The 16,020-nt window shown below is 35.5% G+C and overlaps 2 protein-coding genes across 2 annotated transcripts in view; one reads left to right on the top strand and one right to left on the bottom strand.

Annotated features, from left to right (window-relative positions):
- Positions 1 to 6,496, bottom strand: part of LOC129231453 (uncharacterized) — a 28,909-nt gene extending 22,413 nt beyond the window's left edge. Inside the window, exon 1 of the mRNA XM_054865770.1 lies at positions 5,778 to 6,496. Coding sequence (XP_054721745.1) covers positions 5,778 to 6,340 — 563 coding nt within the window. The 5' untranslated portion in view covers positions 6,341 to 6,496. The remainder of the gene's footprint in view (positions 1 to 5,777) is intronic.
- The window catches only part of LOC129231451 (thymidine phosphorylase-like), a 67,619-nt gene that overhangs the window by 31,392 nt on the left and 20,207 nt on the right, over positions 1 to 16,020 (top strand). The window lies entirely within an intron of this gene.

Consider the following 16,020-nt stretch of genomic DNA (forward strand, 5'->3'; position numbering starts at 1 on the left):
GTGTGAATTTGGTAATTATTAAATCGATCAGTTCAAGAGCTATTTTTGCAGTTTTTTTTTTTAAATAGATAAATTGAAATTTTTAAACAGAAAATTGTTCTTTTTTCTTCAGTACAGTATGTGACCCCAATTTCGGTATCCCGAAATCCGAAAAATTTTCCTTTAACTATTTATTCTATTTATTTTTTTAAATTTTATTTTCAGTTTTAAAAGTTCAAAATTGTTAACATTCGGCAATTACTTGTTGAATACACAGTACTTTCAGTTCAACTCTTTTTTAAAAAACGTTCTTTCGATGCCTCTTGTTATGCATAAATAAGCGTTTTGCTGTAATTGTTCAGCAATCTTTTAACATCCACTTTCGGTTAACAATAATTATTTTTCTCTTCTCATAAGTATACAATACAAAACCTATTGAACAAAATTGCAAAAATTTTTTTTTTGCAAAAATATGATTTTTTATTGTATTGATGGGCACATTGCATAATAATAACGAGCTGATGTGTGCATCACATGACTTCCTTTTACTCCAATTTAATGTCATTTCCCCATTATTCGCTATTTTAATGTGATTCAATATTTATTCTCTAAATATCACCAACAATGGCCAAATTGAAACCAAAAAAAAAAAAAAAACTCCGCCAAATTTGTCGCCAAGTTGGCGACTAAACTTGGCGACCAAAAGACTGGCGATATATCGCCAAGTGTCCGACAAATTATAACGCCACTTGAGTTTACATCGAAATTAACAATGATTTCCCCCCAAAAAGGTGCAAAAGACCCCCTTAGGAACATCCGAAAGCAACCAAAAGGGGAGGTGCACAACTAGACCCCACTACGAGTCTATGTACCAAATTTCAACTTTCTAGGACATACCATTTTTGAGTTATGCGAGATACATACGCACATACACACATACGCACATACATACAGACGTCACGAGAAAAGTCGTTGTAATTACCTCGGTGATGGTCAAAATGGATATTTCGCGTGTCTATACATTCTTAGGCACTTTTCCGCATGTGGTCGAATCGAAAAAAAAACTCAACATTCATTTGGGGGTGAGCAAAATGGAAATTAAGGGCGATTTTTGAGTGAAAATTTTTTCGCGAATACAATACTTCCTTTTTTGTAAAAGGAAGTAAAAAAGCAACATCCGTGTACTGTACGCCGCGGCAAATTATTTCCGTTTTTTGTTTTCAGTAAAATGAACAATACTTTCATTTAGATTAATCAAAAAATAAAAGAAAATTATCACGAACAGTAGCAAAACCAATGAAAACGTGACAAATACCGCACGATAGGAGAGTTTTCACTATTTTTTGAGTCAGAACCCAAAATCCGGAAAGGCATCCCGAGCATTCCGGATTTGGGGTCCTTTTCTATATGACATTCATTCATACACAAGTGAGAACATGTATACATTCAGATTAAATGTATTCTATTAAACTCAATCATTTTTTGTAATAGATATTACTGATTCCTGCATAAAAATGTTAGTTCAGTTTTAGTGAAAAAGTTGTAAATAATACTTGATGTACAGAGACATTAAAAACTTACAGCTTCCTGCATTTATCAAAGTTAGTGATTTCATGTAGGAAATTGACAGAGTTATTTGAAGAAAAGAAACATTAGAATGTAAATTTTATAACCTTCTGGGCTAGAAAACTTCCAATTTTCCATTTTTTTCCATGTGGAAACAAAACCCTTTGGGGAAAAAAAAAAAAAAAAACTGCCAAAAAGAAAAAAAAAGTTTTTTTTTTTGCTGCAGAAAAGTCCTCACCCCCCCCCCCCCCCCGTCAATTTTGCAGATATTTCCCAACCATTTCCATCTCTAGCTTGGCTTAATTCTTCATAAGATATTAATTGTCCTCTTTCAAGACTATGTATATATATTTTTTTGGAATAAAAGCAAAATTTAATTTTTTTATTTAAGTATGAGTTAATTATTTGATTTAAAAAGTGAACATGTTTAGCATAATCTATGGAAAAAATGCGCAAAAATAAAACACAATATTTTAGTGTTTCATTTATACGCAGCATTAATCGAATACACTATACATTAAAATTTTGAGGTTTTAAAATTTATTTCAAAATGTATTTTATATATTTTTAAGAAAATTATTTGTGAAACAATTTTGATTTATTATTTTGAAACAGTATTACATAAAAATAAGTGAAAATGTTGAAAACTGCGAGCTGATATTTCAATTATTTAGTAGGTTTACTGCAGTGATTGTTTATTAATATCACTTATACTATGATAAATGTTACTATGTTTAAATGTTTTTGAATATTTAAAATTAAAGTCAACTTGGTAAACTACAGTTATAATGTTTTCATTGTGTTTACATTGTTATAGGGATACTCGATCCCTGGGATCATGTATCCCTGAAACGAAGGGATTAAGTATCCCTAATATGAGATTTTTACAAACATATTTGCTCTGTTAATAACAATCAGTGGCTGTTTACTAAAAATGTGTCTTAATTATCAAAAAACTGTCTATTTTTTAAAATTACACTTCGCTATTTTTTATGTTGTGTCAGGGGTCTGGTATATAAGTCAGGATATTTGGGTCCGTTAACGGACCCTTCACAAAAATCCGATCAACCAAAACGAACCCTTCACAAAATTCTAATAAACAAGATCGGATCTTTCACAAATTGTTTATTGAAAGAGCAAATCTGAAAGTAAAATAACGCATATTTCTGTGTATAAACCGATAATTTTTTGAACCTTTTTTTAAGTCAAATTAGAGGGATCAGATTATAATATATAATTGATATTTAATATAATATATTTAATATAATATTTAATATAATATGTATTGATATTTTGTTTCAAAATCGGCTAATTTTGAAAAAAAAAAAAAAAAAAAAAAAAAATCGGCACTCTTTTGATGCTCCTTCAAGCCTTCCAGCGATAAATAATTCTAACTGCCAAATAAAAATAATGGTTCTTTGTTTTATCACAGCTAATTAGCAGTGGTTCTGTTGTAAGCTTTTCTGAAAAGGCATTGGTAAGCACTTTTCTCCCCTCTCATGATTTAATAAACAATAATAATATGTATCTGCGAAATGAACTTAGAACTGCAAAGGGATAGTAAGGGTGGGGGAAAAAATATGATCGCTTCAGACAACTTCAAAATTATCACCACTTAGCGTCTGGCGTTGAACCTTTATAATGACTTGATTAGAAAATATTCCCATCATTTTACCAGCTTGTCAATATTTGTGTTTTTACGGTGGGTGTGGTGCGATGTTTAATTGTTATTTTGGGAGAAAATTATATGGGTTTTGATTTTTCGATGCTAATAAGGATGATTAACTTTAAATAAACTCTTTTAATTACCGTTTCTTTTTTCTTTAGATGTCTACATTTTGAAATATGTAATCTTTTAACATCCGATATGAGAATCATAATTTGTTCTTTTTTCAAGCTAACATCGCTTTATTAGGATGCAAATAAATGAAAAGTCTTTTTATTTCTCTTTTTCATCTCAAGTTGTCAAGTCATGTCTCTCATTTCAAGTTTTTAAAGCAAAATTCCATTTTCTGTTATTAAGTCAAAAATTAAAATGCTGAATAGATGGTTTATTTTATTTTATTTATTTATTTATTTTTTGCTTCAACTGTGTCCACAGATATTAATGAAATGTTTAGCATAGGACTCTAAAATGCAATTTTAAAATAATTTTATCAAAAATATTTCTTTCACAAGCTGTTTTTATACTTTTGGTGCCTTCACTTTGAGAATTGCGATCTCTTTGCATCCGCTACGGGAATCCGATTTTTAGAATTTTTGATGATTGTTACGCTTTGTTAAGAGGTAAACAATTAAAATATCTTTTTATTTTTGTTAAAATCACGGAATTTATAAGTTTTAAACGAAATTCTGTGCTTTTTAAGAGTGTCTTGAGTCAAAAAGTTAAATGCTGAACCCTATTCTGAATTTTATTTTATTAATTTATTTTTTTGTTACAATTATTTTAAATACTGTACCGAAATATTTCTAGTATAATTTAACATAATGTAGAATGGTAGATAAATATTGATACTTGAGAGAGCGATGTCCCCCCCCCCCCCGCCAAATATTAGACCACTCCAGAATGATTTTCTCGACATAGAAGAGGAAAACACCTAACTTTAAGTTTAATTGATGCAGTTTGTGCCATCTCTACATTCTAAAATTTCGTTTAAAAAAAAAATTGCAAAATTATTTGATTTTTCACAAAATTAATTCATTTTTCACAAAATTATTTGATTTTTCACAAAAAACGGACCCTGTGAAAAATCCTGGACAGACCCCTGTGTGTATAACAGTTAATGTAAATTTCAAAATGCTTTCTTCAAAAAAAAAAAAGTTTCCCTTGACACATTTAAGACGATCATTTCTTGAGTAAAACAAAATAGCTGAAAAAGACAAAGTGTGCCATTTTTTGTGTACAAGCACAAGTGTAACTTGAACATTATTGCCAGGTTTCAAAGCTCTACTTAATGATTTTGGTTAATTTTTCGCTGAGGGATCAAGTATCCCTAGTCTCCCCTACTACTTGCTCAATGTAGAAAAATTTTCAACTTCATACAGGTCCATCATTTTTAGTGGGGTCATTTGCCTCCTCCTCACCAGCTTTGAAAATTTACATAAAAGTGGGAGTAGATTTTGCCGTTTTTCATCAAAATTTGCATTGAGTATACTCGCCCCCTCCTCCCCCCCCCCGGAAAAATTCTAAATGACGAGCTTGTCTTGTTTTTTTTCTTTTGACATTAGTATATTTTGTGATTCCTAAGATGACCCCTTCGCTCTTTTCTCTCCAATGAGCTCATAATCATTTTATGACATCAGTGGGGTGGGCAGGGTGAGTAATATTTAATTTTTCAAAATCAATTTATGTTTCATAGAAGAAAAAAAAAATAAATAAAAATTAATTTGAATTTTGACATCTTGAATTCAAATTATGTTTTTCGCAATCACGAGTGTGTGTATGTAGGCGTGTGTGTTTGTGTGTTGGGGGTATGTGTGTTGTGTGTAGGGGTATGTGTATGTGTGTGTAGCCATGTGTGCAGGCAAAGTGTGTGAGTAGTTGTGTGTATGATTGTGTGTGTATGTGGGGGGTGGGGGGTATGTGTATGAGTGTAGGCATATGTGTTTGTGCCTGTGTGCAGGCATGAGTGTGTGGGTAGTTGTTTGTATGTGTGTATGTGTTTCTGTGTGTGTGCATGTGTCTGTATGTATTTGTGTGTGTATGTGTTTGTGTATGTGTGTGTATGTGTTTGTGTATGTGTGTGTATGTGCTTGTGTGTATGTGTGTGCATGTGTCTGTATGTATTTGTGTGTGTGTGTGTATGTGTTTGTGTATGTGTATGTGCTTGTGTGTATGTGTGTGTATGTGCTTGTGTGTATGTGTTTGTGTGTATATGTGTGTGCGTGCGTGTGTGTGTGCGTGTTGTTGTGTATGCATGCGCGTGTGTAGGACATGGATGGAACCTGGAGACGGCTTTCGCTATAGGAGCAGCATCGTGAGGAGCCGGTCGACGGTGATGGTGCGGAGGGTGGCGGTGGGAAAATAAAATCAAAGGACATCAAAACAGTCAAGTGAGAACAATAAGCAATCGTGATTGCTCAAAAAAAAAAAAAAAAAAAAAAAACAATCTGAAAAACCTGGATGTGCTAGAACAAACGATATCAAAACATGTTCGACATTTTGAGCTACTGCTTTCATTCAAACCACAAAATCAAAGGAAAAATATTATCTCACTTGAAGCATGCATTACCTGTATCTGCACTGCATTTGAACCCAATCCCTAAAGACGGTCACTTCGGCGAGGGGGCAGTGAGGAACAGAAACAGTTGTTTCACGATGGTAACCGCAATTTTTTATCGCCGAAATCGGCGACTTGATCAGCTCCTCAAATCGCGGACAGCCGTAAGACTCCAGGTTCACACTCTTTATTTTCAATTCCTTCAAAATGTTCTTTTCGATGATTCCTCCTTTATAGGCGATCACATTCATGTCTTCAGTTCGGCACCGGGCATAAATTTCATTTATCAAATCGGGGATATCATCGTCATCCATCACGGGTTCGTCATCCAACGGGAATAAGCTTAATCCCGTCAGTTTTATTTGATGATTTACTTTCAGTTTCGATTTCGCGTCGAGCTTGTCCATGGCGAATTTCCCCCGAAGATCGAACCTACGAGAGTGCGGCAGTAAAGTATACTCCTTGGAGAGTCGCACATAGGCTAATTCTCGAGCAAAAAATTTGTACCTGTTAGTAGATCCGTCTATCGGAAGGTGAAAACCATCAATGTCGATGACGCAACAAATGCGTTCCATTTTAACTGTTCAAATTTATGATCGAAAAAAAAATTGAGCTCTGAAATAGAATCACTCGAATGACAGAAGCCGATGAGAAATTCAAGATTCAAACTGAACGGCCCGGCGGTTTTCAACCCTTTCAACTTGTAAACGTCTGTTTTGTTTTTTGTCGCCATCTGCTGACGAAAAAACAAAGTAATCTTGAAAAATTTTATATTTTCTCATTTAATTTGCATTTGATGTTTAGTTTCGTAAATGTGTTATCGCCAGATTGCCACCAGTTTACATAAAATATGCAACATGAATATAGTTACGTTTGCCAACCCCTGAACGTCCTCACTCCTTGAACGTTCATTTATTAATGCTTTTTCGTGAGTCAACTCCGAAACAGGCAACAAGTCAAGGGCGCTCATATGAGGGGGGAATGGGGCTCAAGCCCCCCTTTTAGAAGTTAGAGCTTCCTTGCTTTTAGTACTTTTTCTTTGCGAAAATGTAAAAACAGCCAATGGCCTTTGCCAGCCATTAATGAATGGTTATTAAAAATGTGAAATTTTAATAACTCTAATCTGTACTGAAACAGTGAATTAAATCGGTTTCCATGGGGAAAATAAATGAGCCCTCCTTTAAAAGTTTGCATATGGGCGCCCATCAGGGGTGACCACAGGGGGGGGGGGGATTATGGCGCAAGTTACGCCGTCAATATTTTTGGGGAGATTTTTTTTGACTTTTTTTTTTAAATTTATTTATTGATTATTTTTAATTTAAATTATTTACTTTTTTATTCTCTTTATATTTATTTCATTTATTTATTTAGTTTGTGTGTGTGTGTATGTCATTGGCGTAGCACAGAACTTTTCAAATAAAATAATGACAATAATAATTAAAAATAAACAAAAAAATTAAAAAAGTAAATTAAATAAAAAAATATAAAAAGTAAATTAAATAAAAAAATATAAAAAGTAAATTTTAAAAAAATTAAAAAACAAATTAAATAAACAATGTTTAAAAAATAAATTAAATAAAAGTAATATTAAAAAAATTAATAAAATAAAAAAGAGAGCTAAAATTTAAAAAAAGGAAAAGAGGGTTGAGATATTTTTCCCTTGGGGGGGGGGAGGATGGGCACCCCTGGTGCTCATGCAACTAGTCTCGGAGTTTTAGCACTGGAGATCAAGCTTTTAAGAAACTTAAACTTCGATGAAATTATAAATCATTTCGAAATCAAAAAGCAAGGAAATGCTTTGAAATAAGTCCAATATTGTGCATATGAATAGTTTCAATGCATGAAAATTTGGCTTTGATGTGTGAATTGTCTCATTTTTTTCTTTTGAATTAATTAGCAACCCTACTGGCAAATTTTCTTGCATCAACCTTGACATATCTTGATATTATACTGCCGGCGTTAATATAGACGTGTTTCATACCGGGGGTGCCCCATCCTCCCCTCCCCCCTCCCCCCAAGCTCAATAACGCAAATTCCCTCCCAAAAATTTTCTCGTTTTCAAATAGGGTTAACGATAATGCTCTTTAGAGTTCCTAATTCCCAAACAAATTAACGGGGGGGGGGGGGGGAGGATAAGGCTAATTACTGCTATCTGAACCGAAATATTGTTGGATTGTTGACACATCTCACCTCCCAAAACTTACAATATGTATAACCTTGAGTAAAAAAGTTTACAGATTTTTTTTTCTTTCAAATGTATGAAATTTTTTTTGAAATTGTAGTAAGAAAAACAGTTTTAGACGATAATTGGAAAGGTTAGGTGGCTTCGATTGGAAAGATTCGGGGGTCCCTCCCCGATATTGTTTTCGAAATTCAAATATCAAAAAAGCAACTGTAGATACTCTTTCGTTATATAAGGGAGAGTGGGCGGATTCGGGGCTATCCTCGAAACGTTTTCCAAATTGTACTTCAAAAACCGCAGTTTTAAACTGTCTGTGGTAATGGAAAGTAGAGAAGAGATTTTGGAGGTCTCCCTCGGGAATTTTTCGCGATTGAAGTCTTAAAATCGCGATTTCAGGCAGGGCCGCGCCAAGCCTGAAGGGCGCCGTCGTGCAAATGTCTTTTGAGCGCCTTTATGCTCTGGCGTTCTAGGAAAATATAGTTAACACCTGGAGGGAGATTTTGTAGACAAATATAAAATGAAAAAAAAAAAAGTTTGGCATTTAGTTTATACAAAATAAATGTGTGAATATTTAATTTCGAAATATGGTATACGTTTTTACTTCATATCTCAAAATTATTCCGAGTTCAGCAGCTCCTTTGATTTGCTAATAATGTGTTTTGGAGGAATAAAATACACTCTGTCGCAAAAAAAAAAAAAAAAAAAAAAAAAAAAAAGTATATGCACCTAGAAGAATTAGAGCCACAATCATGAAACTCGGGGCACAAATGCAGTTTGGTAGCTGATATGCAAATGATCAACGAAACAAGGCTAAGCGCACTATGAGCATGTGAGTTGCACAGACGGGAGAGTTCAAAAACATGAGTACTTGTGATGTAGGGCTATTCAATCGAATCTGTTGACTTCGGTAAGATGCCTCTAAGACGTAACCGGCAGCAGTACGACCTGCTGACGGAGTTTGATAGGGGCCGTATAATAGGCCTCAGAGAAGCAGGTTGGTCAAACATGAGTATCGACCGCCACCTCGATCGGAGTGATATGGTAGTTGCTCGGGGTTGGCAACAGTGGATCACGGAAGGGAGAGTCTACCGTCGCGAAAGGTCAGGGCGTCCCAGGAACAGAAACGAACGCAAGGATCGCGCAATCAGAAGAGCGGCCACGTCGGCACCCACAATGTCGCTAGCATCGATTCAAAGCCACTTACCTCCTTCCAGGCATCCGGTGGTATCAAGGGAAACCGTTAGGAGACGACAGGTTGAAGTTGGCTTAAGGAGCCGATGTCCATTAAGACGCTTGCCACTGACCCCACATCACTGGCAGTGTCGACTGGATTTTTACCGACCTCGGGCAGCTTGGAGTGTAACAGATTGGAGGCGTGTGATCTTCAGCGATGAATCCCGATTCAGTCTCAGTGCTGATGATCACCGTACACGTGTGTGGAGGCGCACCGGCCAGCGCTCCGATCCGGCATTTGTTGTCGAGCGGCATACAGCCATTTCATAAGGTGTGATACTGTGGGGAGCGATTTCTTGAGACACACGATCATCTCTAGTTGTTCTCCGAGGAACTTTGACAGCTCGCAGATACGTGGACAGCATTTTAACGCCGATTGTTTTTTTTCATGCTATCAAGTCGCCCAGGTGCCATTTATCAGCAGGACAATGTTTGTCCACATAAGGCGCGACTCTCAACATTGTCTTCAGGGATATGACGTACTCCCATGGCCTGCCAGGTCACCAGACCTTTCGCCAATAGAGCATGTCTGGGACGTGCTGGGAAGGCAACCATCCTGCAGCCATCTTGGGATACAGGGGAATTAACGACGCAGTTGCAAAGATTATGGCATAATCTTCCGCAGGGGTTCATAAGTGACCTAATTGATTCGATGCCACGTCGTGTTTCGGCTTGTATAGCTGTCAGAGGTTGCTTTACTACTTACTGGTTTGTAACCTTTTGCATGCTGTAACTGCTTAATAAAATTATCTTTTATTCTGAAGTTGCAATCATCTTCTTATCTCCTTATACACTACATGCCTGTCAAGTTTCGTGAGAGTAGCTCAATTTCTTCTGGGTGTATATATTTTTTTGCGACAGTGTGTATTTTAATATCTAAGTTAAAGTCACTTTGAATATCTACCTAATCTCTAAGTGATGAACAATTAATAAACTTTTATGCCTGTCAAAACATGACAACAGAAGCAGTGGCGTAACTAGAAAATAGTTTTAGGAGGGGGGGGGGGGGTACAAATTGAAAAAAATATCTCTTTTAATATGAGGGGTCTGGGGGGTTCTTCCCGGAGAAACTTTGAAACTTGCAGTTTGAAAAACGCCATTTTAGACGGTCTTTGCAGGTGTCATGGGGAAAAAGGGTACAAAGGGCTCCACAGAAATTTGTAGAAGTTGAAGCCTTAAAACGTGATTATAGGCCATATTTATTGATGTTAGGATAAGGGATGGAACTCTGGAAATCTACCAGATCCTTTTTTTATACATAGAAATCGATTCCTTTTCTCGCCTTCAATTTTTCGAAATTGAACTTTCAAAAACGCAATTGTAAACAACTTTGAAGATTTTTGCAGTAAGGGAATTTCGGAGCTATCCCTGCAAAATTTTTCAAAATTAAAGTCCTAATAACCTAAGCAGTATTCTATGATAGTAAGAGAAGTGTGGTTCAAAGGCTATTCTAAATTTAAGTTTTTTATTTTTTTAAGAGAAGGAGGTTCGGAGGTCCTTGCCCGAATATTTTCTGAAATTAAAGTCTTAAAAACGTGATTGTAAGACCATATTTGATAACATTAGGGCCGGCAATCTTTCGAAATTGAAGCTCTAAAAACGCAATTTTAAGTGATTTTCAAGCGATGTTGTTTCGTATTCGTGAGCTTTCGCGAAATTTTCCGAAATTGAGGATCAGGAAACGAAATTTGAGATGCTCCGTAATGCTTTTAGCGGAGATGGGATTCGGGGGAGTTACATTTTGAAAAATTTCTTATTTTCAGCGAACAATAGAAAAAAAAGAAAAATAAAAAGGAAAAAAAAAAAGAAATAGAACGGAGGAGGAGTAGCTTACTAATTAGCTGAAACTATTGAGAATTTTTAACTCAAAGATTTCATTTTAAAAGTATTAAGTTTAAAAAAATAATAACCAAGTTTTGCCCCACCATCATTAATTTTCTTATTGAAATCTCTTTGTTTTCCAAAGACGCGTCCCCCCCTCCTCAATAGTAAATATTTTTGAAAAGTATTCAACTAAGCATTCTGGACGGGAGTGGGCACGGGGCATGCAACCAGAGGGGTGCCTTGTGAACCCCTACCCCTTCAGGTTTCGCCACGGAACAGGAGGGTACTGATTCCTAATTGCAGGATAATAGTGTAGAGGATATTCCACTTCAAAATCTGAAACTGAAACATGCCGGTGAAAAGAATAATTCTAAAACATAATATCGTTAATCGGCATTAAAGTCAATATCTATAACAAACACATTGTCCAAAGCTCTTTCTTTAATATAATGCACAAATAGTTGAATTAAAAGGGGGGGGGGGAGTGGTGGAATTGAGTAATTATGGTCAAGTTGTTACTTTTCGGAACTAAAAAGTTAATCTAAATTATTGTCTACAATGTAAGTATATATTACGTACCGGTAAATAATATGCAAATGTGCTTGCCATATTTTTTAATGGAAAAAGCCAGAGGAAATACCAAGAACAACAATAGCTAATAATCACAAAAAGACATACTGCACGAAATATAATGTACCATATTCTTCGCAAGAACCAAAATGGAGAATAGCAAATTTATTATGCTGCTTCATATGCTCAACCTTGTGAAATTACAGACATACCGAAATAACATTCATGGCTCCACACCATGAAGAAAAATGCTAATGTTGGCATTAATTAGCATCATGTGTTTTCAGTGCAAATAGCATATTTAGACACAACAAGGCAATAATTTTTCATTATAGATAGGCAGCAAGGAGGATTGCTTTTTTAATGAGCAGTATAATTTCACCGCTACTTTGATAGATATAATGAAAAGTTCAATTTTATTTTTTTGGTTGGAGATTTTTCCCCACATTTGAAGCATTTTTGATTGGTAGAGCTCGGCACCTTTCCGACTCTGGCGCCGTCGTGCTCCGCACGACCTTGCACATAGGGACGGCGTGGCCCTGATTTCAGGCTATCTATGGTTAGGGGACAGATAGTTTCCTGAAATTGAAGCTCTAAAATCGCAATTGTAGCCGACCTTCGTGACGTTAGGGAAAGGAGTTTTCGGAAGCACTCCCTAGAAATTTTTTCGAGATTGAAGCCCTGAAAACCAAATTTAAGACGTTCTTTAATGATTTTGACGAGAGTGAGGGAAGGGAGAGGGTCCACTTACATTTTCGAACCTGTTGCTTTAGAAACGCAATTTTAATAGATCTTTGGTAATGTTAGTGGAAGGAGAAGTTCAGTGGCATTCCCCCGGCATTTTTTCAAAATTGAAACTCCAAAAAGGCAATTGCAGATCGTCTTTGACTGTGTTAAGAAGAGGGAAGAACTCAGGGGCTCTCCCCACCAATTTTTCGAAATTGCAATAGTAATTGAGTAGTAGGAAAGGTTCACGAATCTTTCCTACTTCTAATATCACCAATGACTGTCTAAAATTTCGCATTTATGACTTAGATTCTGATAATACTTCTGGGAAGAGTCCCCGAATATATACCCTGATAATATCTTTGAACATCTTATATATGATCCCTCTAGCCTGTTTTTCTGTCGCTACACGAGTTCATATTTATTCTTTCATCAAATTCCATGATTTACTCCTTATTTTAAAGCTTACCGTGTCTGCTAATGACAAAAAACTGAATCCCAGGTCTAAATATTGCCTTTTTTTTGTCAAAGAAAAATGGTCTTTTTCGCATTTTTATTGCACATTACTTCACAGCCGAGAGCAAAGACACATTGGCTCGATCGGATAAAGTAGCGGGCTAACAAGGGGTTCAAATCTGGGTCGAAAAGTATCGTTTTAATGGGGTTTTTTTTCTTCGACAGAATTCTTATCCAAGTTACCATTGATACACAAAATTATACTCATAGCAGAATTCCAAGCAGCAGCTCTGTTGTTGTTAAAATCAGGAAACAAAATATTGATTTCAACACTGTCAATCGCAATTTTACTTTTAAAATATTTTAACAAAGTAGAAGCGTAAATTTCAATTTATTTTGCTGCTTTACTACGCGTTGGTTTAGTCTTTAGCATCTCGTGGTTACACTGAAATCAGAAAATTCTTCCTTGGAGTGCAAATGCTTCACGTGGGTCAGCTAGTCATCTAAAATTGCGTTTCTGGAATTTCAATACCGGAAAATTGGCGAAGACAGGTCTCGAATCTCTCCTCACACTAACATTACCAAAGATGGTCTAAAACCACGTTTTAACAACTAACTTCGAATATTTTATGGGGGAGCATCCTCCCTTCCCCTCTAGCGACAACATCATTCAAAATAGCCTTAAATTTCGTTTAAGGTCTTGAATTTCGATTAATTACAGGGTTAAAGCTTCCGAAAACTCCCCCTAGAATTATTTAAAGTCGAATAAAATTGTTTCTGGATCATCAATTTCGAAAAATCGTCGTCCTCATGACGATATCAAACATAGTCCACAATTGCATATTTTAGATTATTTATTTTCGAAAAATTTCTGGGAGTGGGCTCCCGGTTCTTTTCTCCCCTAAACATCTTTTAAGATCGTCTAAAACTGTTCTTGAACTACAATTTTGAAAAATTTTCGGTGGAGAATCCCCAAAGCCCCTATTCTTTAATGTAGTTAGAGAAAAAATAGCATTTATGTTTGTTAAGTTTCAATCTAGAAAAATGGCCGGGGAAACGCTCCCAGATCCCTTTTCCACCCTAACATTAGCAAATATCGTCTAAATGCATTTTTAAGGCCATACAAATTAGAAATAATCGATACTCTTGTGCTAATTTTTTTATGTAGTTCTGGGGACAAAGGTTAAGTGTCCAGCAAGTTGGGGGGGGGGGCATGTGCCCCATCGTGCTCCCCCCCCCCGACGCTACGCTTCTGGTGGAATAGTATTGTTTTAGGAATAACTTATCAATGGCTGATAACTGCATTTGTTTACTAATATAGCACTAGACAATCCGTATCGCAGATGATGTGCGGTCAATGATAGAAATGGTTAGAAGCATGAATTTAAAAAATAAGTCAAGTATTACGCAAAACGAACAATTTTTCATTTTATAAATTAAATTGCGAGTACTATTAAATTCTTTAAATGAATTTCCGACCAGATGTCAGTTTTAAGAAAATAATCTTAGGCAAGAAAATTAATCAATCTTGAAGAATAACTGAAACAATTAAAGAATGAAATTTAATTCTTGAGTGAAGTGAAAATAATACAAATAAATAAATAGATAAAACATCTTGCAAACGTACAGATTTCGTACTGTCATGTCATGATATCCTGACATTTTCCTGTCATATCAATACGTATGCAGGATTACAAAAGTAAGGTCATCTTGCCTACAGACTGGATTCATGCTGTCATGAAACCATCTTGATATTATCCTGTCATATCAATACGTATGCAGAGATACAAAAGAAAGATCATCTGGCGTACATACTGGATTCATGCTGTCATGACAACATCTTGATATTATCCTATCATATCAATATGTAGGGGAAAGTGGGGTAAAACCGGGACCCTAAGGTTTGCAGGCTTCTAGAAATCAGTTTTTAGTATCAAGGACCAAAATGTTCACAAAAACATACACTATTTATCTATTAATGCAACCACAGTTTCAAAAACATAAGTGGTTTTTTGTTTTTAATTTTACAAATTCTTTTGTAAAAAAAGTCATTTTACCCGGCTTTAACCCACTGGTGGGGTAAAACCGGGTACACATGTCATTGCTATGGGAAAATAAAAATTTTAAAAGTCTCCTCAAATTCAAGTTTTATAAGTTTTTTCAAGTTATTTAACTATTGTCATTACATAATGCAACAAGTATAAACGGACACATATTGATGAGTTGTTAGTAAATTTGTCTTAACCTTTAATTTTTTGCTGTAGTATAAGACCAATTGGCACAAGTCGCAAGTAAAATAGTTATCTTTTTCTTTTTTTGGACGCTTATTTTCTGTTTGTTCCCCTTTTTGGCATCTTCATAATTTTGCCTTTTCTTTGATTCGTTTATCTTTCCTTCAGGTATTTTTTTTATTCCGTCCATCTTTGGTCTTCTGTCCATCATTTTTCTTTTTCTTTTCTTCTAATGTTGCCTGAAGATGAAGCTTGTATGGGAAGCCCGTCAAATTGACAGCTTTTTAATTTTCTCTTGTCCTCCTTCGGCTGCGTCTTTCTCTCAGTGTATGATGGTAGTACCCGGTTTTGCCTCGCACGTACAGCTTTCATAAAAAATGCCGTCATATGACTATACAGAACGCTACAGACAATTACTTAGTATGATAATGAAAATAATTAACTGTTGTACAAAGAGCGCTACATACCTCTACTGTTGCAGAAACAGGAACGTAGTATAATCGGTCTAATTTTGTTCAAAAACTTTAGGCTAAAACCACTCAAACAGAATTTTCTTCACGGGAACGAAAGAAGCGAATCTATTGCATTCTAATTTAATGCCCACTGCTTTTTCATGAAGGTGGAAGGTAGTTCCTCTCTTGTCCACGCGATTGCAGCGCTTACAGGGGCTGGAAGGGGCACCCGGTTCGCTCCCAACTTCCCGGTTTTACCCCACTTTCCCTTATGCAGCATTACAAACGCAGCCTACCTTGATATTTTCCTGATATTATCCTGCATACACCTTGTCAGTCAATATTTTGACAGCCTGCTGACAGCATAAATGTAGTAACAGAACAATACTGAGGCAGCATTAATGCAAGATGATTTTTCTTGCATGTCAAACTTTATGCAATACGGAGGCAAAATATTTTGCTTACTGGGAAGTAGTATTCTAGGATTAAAATTTTTGGCTATTTGTAAAATTTACTCTTTTAGTTTTTACTGTTGCAGCTCTTAAAATAGTTAATTGTTTTTTAGTAAGCAATTTTGACTT

Source organism: Uloborus diversus, chromosome 10 (assembly GCF_026930045.1).
Source record: "Uloborus diversus isolate 005 chromosome 10, Udiv.v.3.1, whole genome shotgun sequence".
Lineage (NCBI taxonomy): Eukaryota > Metazoa > Arthropoda > Arachnida > Araneae > Uloboridae > Uloborus > Uloborus diversus.